Source organism: Opisthorchis viverrini, assembly GCF_000715545.1.
Source record: "Opisthorchis viverrini unplaced genomic scaffold opera_v5_360, whole genome shotgun sequence".
NCBI classification, from domain to species: Eukaryota; Metazoa; Platyhelminthes; class Trematoda; order Opisthorchiida; family Opisthorchiidae; genus Opisthorchis; species Opisthorchis viverrini.
In genome coordinates, this window is record NW_008752015.1 from 231,961 (window position 1) to 239,068 (window position 7,108).

A 7,108-nucleotide genomic window follows, 5' to 3' on the forward strand; every position below is an offset into this window, starting at 1 on the left:
GTCTGGAGGTGTAGGCACCTCGGAATGATGTTAAGCAAGCACTAAGTTCATCCCCCGTCCACCTTTACTCTTTTCTTTATAATAAGGCTCTCAAATAAGTCATGGTTGTACGGCAGTGAAGCATCGGTGTTGAACACTGATGTCATGCTGTCGATGATGATGATGATACCAGCGTGGAAAACGAGTGAAGCGGTAAGGGTTTCCACAAGGTGCTGTATAAACAACAACAAGTGAAAGTTGTGCGAGTTACAATGACATCAAGAAGTCACTGGTATTCAACAATGTCTCGATCGTACAAAGAACCTGTACAAAGAACCCTATATTGCGATTGGTCTAGAAAAATCACGCTACCATAATTACAGTAAATATACATCTAACAGATTTGCTTGATAAACATTTGCAATAAGAGTACGAACATATATTGAGTTGAAAAATCTCTTCCGATNTAGATTAAAGTTCCGAATGGGGTGAGCGAACACTATGTGAAGAGATATTTTCATCCATCTGACGTCATATTACGGTAAATGCACAAAACGAAACAGACTGAAATGACTGACCTTTCTGGTAACGTGAACAAGATCTTCATTTGACTCTATCCGTCCAGTCATGCAGTTGGGTAGACGATACGGTCGAAGCAAACGGAGGATGAACTTCCCAACCTATGTTACATAAAAAAAACATAAACTAACAGCCACGGAACAAATTTCACAAGCGCATGTATTGCATAGAACCACCTACCTCTTGTGTGAAGTCCTTCTCCATCTGCTTACGCACATCGGCGCTCAAAACGGGTTGCTGCCAACAAGAGAGAAAATAAGTGGACATAATACGGAGCAGTCTTGAAATTAAATAATCCTATCTGAAAACCACGTTGAATTCTGGACGCACATCAAGAATGTTTTCAGATACCTCGGTAGTTTACAGAGAAGCATAATTATCGACGGTGATACAGCAGCAGTAAATGCTGATGTTTAACTGTGTGGAGTGACGATACATGTACTATTCTCCACAGATTACAAATATGCTGGTAAAAACACGTAGATATGTTGAAAATTGGGGGATTTGACATACCGGTTTGCCGCACACGCCTAACGTATATATTTGAGCAATGTTCTTTGTTGTACACTAACTGTGGTTCCTCGTCGCGCCGTCTTGCAATGCGTATCCATTCTGCAGAAGATATGACTGAAGCTAAATGCAACAACCAACATTTTCTAGCATGATATCCGGGTCCTCCGAGAGACAGTACGAACCATCATCGACATCAGTATCAACAGTATGGCATCAGTGTTCAACACTGACGCTTCGCTGCAGTAGAGTATGAAAAGAACTCAACTAAACTGAAATCCCGAATAGCCCTGCAGTTTGGCTGGTGCCACCTGAAACGTTAGTCACCGGGTCCTTTGTTGGGACCTCCATACCTATGACTTTACACAACACTCAAAACTCAGTCTTTAGTATCCACATTTGGATGCACTGCCATCCCAGTTCTCCACTTTTGCCACTGTGCTAGTGCGCAAAACCGGTCGTCATTCTAAGAGATCGGAAATTCAAGGGCAAACGACTGAGCAAGCCATCGGGTGGTGAAACTAGCCAACATGTTCCAAAAACCAGGCTCAATTGATATTGTTGCCCGGAGGACCAAACAATGCGACTGTCACACTGCATGAGACGGTATTTTTCACTGAACTATGAAAAGCCTCGGAGAACCAAGCACCCAAACATTCAGTATTCATTTATCTACCTGGGATAGCTTCACCGCTGAACCATCCAACAATAATGGGGCGTGCCAGCGACGAATACTCTGCCTTAGCCAGGAAACCCACGGCGCTGCGTCAGAAGCATGAGAAGTGTAAACTTTCAATGTTGGTGAACGATTTCGGCTCTTGATTCACAGATCATATTGCTGGGTTCACAGGTAGTGATGTGCCCCAGTTGCACACGTCGCACATCTCCTAAGCCCGTGTGTGTGTCTCTGACCTGGACCGGTGAATGGATAGAAAGGCACATCGTGTTTCACGGATCACTTACCGTAGACTTCTCTGACGGTTCAGTTGAACCCAATTTATTATGGTCATTACCATCTCTGCAACCGGGTTTTTCCCACTGAACGACCTTGGTAGACATATTGTAATAGTATATGCGACCACTTGGATCCACGGCTGACTGCCATCCGGCGGGGAGGACGTTGACAGGGTCAGCTTTACGCTTTTGCAGTTCCTGGCATAATCGATTAATCTGCATACACGATAAACAACGGATGTTGAGATTAGACCGGTTTCATGGGGAGCTACATGACAAAATATCAAAAACTAGCGACAGACCAATAGATTCACAGTAGGCGGATTGCAGTAGCGGATTAAGCACTAAGTTGTCGTTCGCCACAATTTGAAGTGTTTAAAAGCTTTTTCTCATACTGACAGAGTAAGTAGTGATACTAATACAATATTTCGCCCCAGCGAGTTGCCATGGGTTTAGTGTGGGGTTTACTCATTATATCTAGCAACTATGAAACAGGTGTTCAGTATTTCCGCGAGAGACCATGGAACCCCAAAGAGGTAACATACGTGGGCGACAAACATGTAAAGATTCGGGTGATTGAAAGGCCTCACACAGAGTAGCGTTTCTTCCTAAACTGAAACGAGATGAACGCACTGAGATGCATAACTGAGCTACATTTCAGAACATCAAGACGCAGATAACGGTTTGATATGGACGGTTTTTTTGCGCTTAGAATGGCACTAACGCCTCATAGGACAGTGGAAGAGCGAGGTCGGTTTCGACTTAGCATTTGGTAAAGCTGTTATAACCGAAATGTGGTCCCAATCTGTACGGACCTGGGCTTCGACCACCATTCATGAATAGAAGTAGATGACATATGAGGCTGATTCAGAGCAAAAGAGTCACCGTAAAGTAAATCAGATTTGAATACAAAGAGCAGAAGACAACTGCGTAAGGCATGTACAAGAAGTTTCACTGTAACAATTGAAGATTCAATAGACTTCGAAATGTCGTGCTGCTCTCCTACTTCTCAGCCTACTCCATAGTACATCTCAGCAGTGATCTGAAACACTACAGGTGAGAAAACGAAAAATCTGTCAAAGAAAAACAAGAATCCTTATTCAGGATGTTTGAGTTTCACCCGACCTGTTGAGAGGTGAGGGAAGTTCGTGCAGTGTGCCAGCTTCTCAAATTTATATGATAAGCCTTTGCATGTGTTCCAATAAGCCGTTGATTCCGCCCACATGCGTTGTCTTGGGCAGCCAAGTGAATAAGATTATAGATGGTATCAGTCTGGTCACCATATGTGCACTCGACGTTCGAGATGGTGGAATGGCCAAGGTATGGAACTAATGACCAGAGGTTCTGTGGTTTGAACCCAACCACAAGTTCCACACTTGTCCTTCTGCAGGCACGGGCAATCTCGCGGAATCACAGTCTTCGTGGTTGCTTGGAGCTGCCTGACAGCTACGAACCCGATCAGATTGCTTACCCTCGTCCTGATAGGCGCAGCACCTGTAGTTTCGGAACTAAAATCTGTGGACGATTTATAACAGTGTGATTAGCATTCGGCACTTTATTGTTGTGAAGAGGGTGTAGCCGTTAGCCCGCGATAAGGGAAGTAACGACCCCGAGGACCAGATTCTCAAGTGCCCCAATCACAAACGGGCTGAAATATACTTGGACCGGAAAAGTCTCTGCTCAAAAAGGAGTTTTTCTGTAGTGATAGTGACGTACTTTTGAGCCTGTGGTACCCACAGACCCGCTATGTGCCCACCTTAAAGCGCCACAGCATTTGGTTTCAAAACCAAACGATTACTCTTCTATTATCCATTCCGTTTACCTGAATGAATATCCGGAAACTTAATCACCTTAGGTTACTAATGCTGTCCTTTCTACATACAAAAACCTAAATTTCGTCGTGATGCGACTCGTGTGCCTATATAATCCCAGAAGTTGTACCACGGAAAGAGTCCCACACAGGCCTTCAAACCAGGGCGACCGATGGAAACAGGTCGAATGGTGGGAATCGGAAACTGTAAATCGATCTGTTCATTCAAAAATTGCACTGTCGCACAAGTATGCCGGAAGCCTTCCGCTGCTTACCATTTCGCTCAATCGGAAAAGTGTCACTGGACACGAGTCAAATGATGTAAGTTTACCGACAATTATCAACATAACCAGAAAATAATGAGGGCGCGGGACTTTTTAATATGTTGCTTCTAGAAGGTATACTAGTAGACCAGTTCAAGCATCCTCGAATCGCACTGGCAAGTGTAGAATATATTATCCCACCACCGGACGCCTCACCAAGTCCCGTAATACAGCGCATGCTCAATGTCCCACAGAAATTTAGAGGAAGGGAAGAAGGTGGATCACGTTTAGGCGATAACTAATAACTCTGACTGTCAGGGCATAATCCACAATTTGAACACCAGCCGATGATTCGGATAATCCTAGCGTCAAAAGTTACCGATGCTTCAGGCTAGTTTTATCGAATTCGGAAAGTGACCCTTTTATTGCTGGATTACGTTCGACTACATGTGACTGATTTAGTTTTACCACTGAGTCGCACAGTTCTTCACACGACGATGAATGTGTCGAGAACCAACAAGGCAGTTCAAAAGATGGAAAGCTGGATGATAAGCATCAGAAGATTGTTTTCGAGACTATTAGAGTGGCGCAATAAGCGCTTCAGACGGGGGGATTTTTTTGAGTTAAAGATGGACATTCAGATTCTCAAAAATGTTCTTGATACGTTCATTCGATACGCATCTAGGTCAGCCACCACCGATCACAACGGCAAACAATCTAGAGCAAACTAAATGGACTACTCACCTCGCCTCAGAGGGCAGCTGGCTGAAATTAAAGCCAACCCATGGATTTTTACTCCACCACCTGGATATGTGCGCGAAAAATTGTAACCAAAGCATCTACATTTCGGTAGCCAGGTATTCCTACACAAGTTTGTATTACACTGGCGGAGCTGCTGAACTTGTAAACAAAAGCCGAAAACATAGTGGAAAGAAATGCACTGGAATGAAATTTGGATAACCTACTGCGCTGATATCATTGGTAGTTGTTAACTTTGAAAGAAGACTGGGCAGTGTTTGCAGCAATGTATTCAGCAATACGGCAGTTCGTCCCTCTTCGCTCCCGGGTGTTCCGAATTTCGAAAGATCCGGACCAGTTTTCTTCAACTCCTCCAAGAGTGAGCACAGAATCAACTAGGTAAATAAAAGAGATATGATACCAGGACAGAATATATGCCATACCGTAGGTGATAAGAACACATGGTAATCTATGTTTAGGTTGAACTGTCATGAGGAGATACGGATGGCAGAGCTCAGTAACCGATTGAAAACCATGGATTTCACCTTGCGAGCAGCATTCAAACAAACTTGACATAGACGCAAAAAATCAATCATAAGTGTTCTGAAACTATTATACAACTCTCCAATAATCTTTTGAGTAGTGGGTCACGTCTGTACAACGGGTGTCGAAAACCATGCCAACTGGAAAATAAGGCGGTCTGGTGCAACACATTCAGTCGGTATTCCGGATTACGAATACCCAAAAGGTCAAAGCAGCCCATCTGAAGTCCAATATCCACTAGAACTTACTTGACGCAGCGTTTCAACTTCATCAAGGTTATCAGACCCAAAGGCTGACGGCTGAGGCGGGTCTGGAGTGGAGTCATCCGTTTTCGATTCGGCTGCACACACCTGCGCTTCAAACAATTTACGTCTCTCCATCTTTGTCAACTTGCGGGTGTTTGTTTCGGTAGAAAGCGAGGATAGATTGCAACTTGGATTCTCCGTACTGCGTCTGGATCTGAAAGGATAAAAACGTAACACTAAAAATTGAAGAATAAGAAATGACGTATCTTATAGATATACGGCTTTAGTAAAGCGCACCAAAAACTGCTGGATCAAAAGTGCCACTCACCGAGAACTTGAGAACTTCTTGTTATTGGGCTGCCCCCATGAAGTAACTGAATGATCAGTTTCATCTATAAAAAAACAGACGGGTGAATAGACGGCAGATGAAATAAATTAGTTACATGATATAGTGAGCACAAACGAAGTGAAATGACACACTGAAAAGGGGTCATTAGAACAATGATGCTCGTACTCGTTGCATTTCAGAATGTAAGGTGCAGTGTCGAATCAGTAAACGGGTAGTCTACAAGGTGAGCATAGGTTTTTTCAATCAATTCCATTCACACTGTAACCGATCGTCGTTGTCAGCGTAACCGTACGTTTCCGGTTCCTTCCCAGCCAGATCAGCTTGATATCGTTAAGATACTCAGACTCCCTGAAGTTGACGAAGGGAATGCTCAGCTTCGGCATTCTTAATCCTGAAGGACGGAGAACTGATAACCAAGCATGCACAGAGACATGATCGTAGTCAACCTGCGCTCTCGATTAGTAACTTACAACCAAATGATCCAACTGAGCCTATGACTGGCTTTCGGTTGGTGGCCTCAGAATAGCTCACTATGAACGCTTGTCCTGAAAGTTTGTATTGGCCGGGAACAAGTAGGGATCACCAGATAACCGATGAACGTGAAATATCTAAGCTTGTCCTAAGCGGCTTGAGATACACGACCGAAGTGGGGTCTTGTATGCGCGTTTGAGAGAAATAACATACATTCACGGAAAAGGAAAGCATAGTTTCAGCAACAAGTGCCTGCTGCTTAAGTTGTCAGCGAGTACGGATACTAGAGGCTGTAAAGGGTATCAGAGTTAAGTAACTGATAGTTTTGGTTGATTTTTTTAGACATACAACAATGCTTAGGAGACTGGCAGAGAGGTCAGCCGCAATGCATCACTGGTTGGGTGGGGGAGAAAGTGTGGGCGATGGCTGGTGAGTGAAGAGCTGCAAGGACGCACATTACTTCCTGGATGCACAGGCGGAGAAGCAGAATTTAGTTGAATTACCCTACCCTGCGCTTTTGGCTTGAAAGTTTAACCATAAGATAGCAATGTGATGTGGGGTTTTGTTCCGGTACTCCAGTTATAGCCCCTGATTCAATTGTGACCCAAATGGTAGTGGGTACTAAGTTTTTTTTTTTTTGGGGGGGGAGGGGGAGGAGGCGTTCAGT

The 7,108-nt window shown here is 44.1% G+C and overlaps 1 protein-coding gene across 1 annotated transcript in view; it reads right to left on the bottom strand.

Annotated features, from left to right (window-relative positions):
* T265_10344 (hypothetical protein) overlaps positions 1 to 7,108 on the bottom strand; it is a gene marked incomplete at both ends in the record, with an annotated part of 50,432 nt that overhangs the window by 4,878 nt on the left and 38,446 nt on the right. Inside the window, 6 exons of the mRNA XM_009176689.1 lie at positions 558 to 659; positions 739 to 795; positions 2,032 to 2,238; positions 5,061 to 5,228; positions 5,625 to 5,835; positions 5,950 to 6,013. Of these exons, the coding sequence (XP_009174953.1) occupies positions 558 to 659; positions 739 to 795; positions 2,032 to 2,238; positions 5,061 to 5,228; positions 5,625 to 5,835; positions 5,950 to 6,013 (809 nt within the window). The remainder of the gene's footprint in view (positions 1 to 557; positions 660 to 738; positions 796 to 2,031; positions 2,239 to 5,060; positions 5,229 to 5,624; positions 5,836 to 5,949; positions 6,014 to 7,108) is intronic.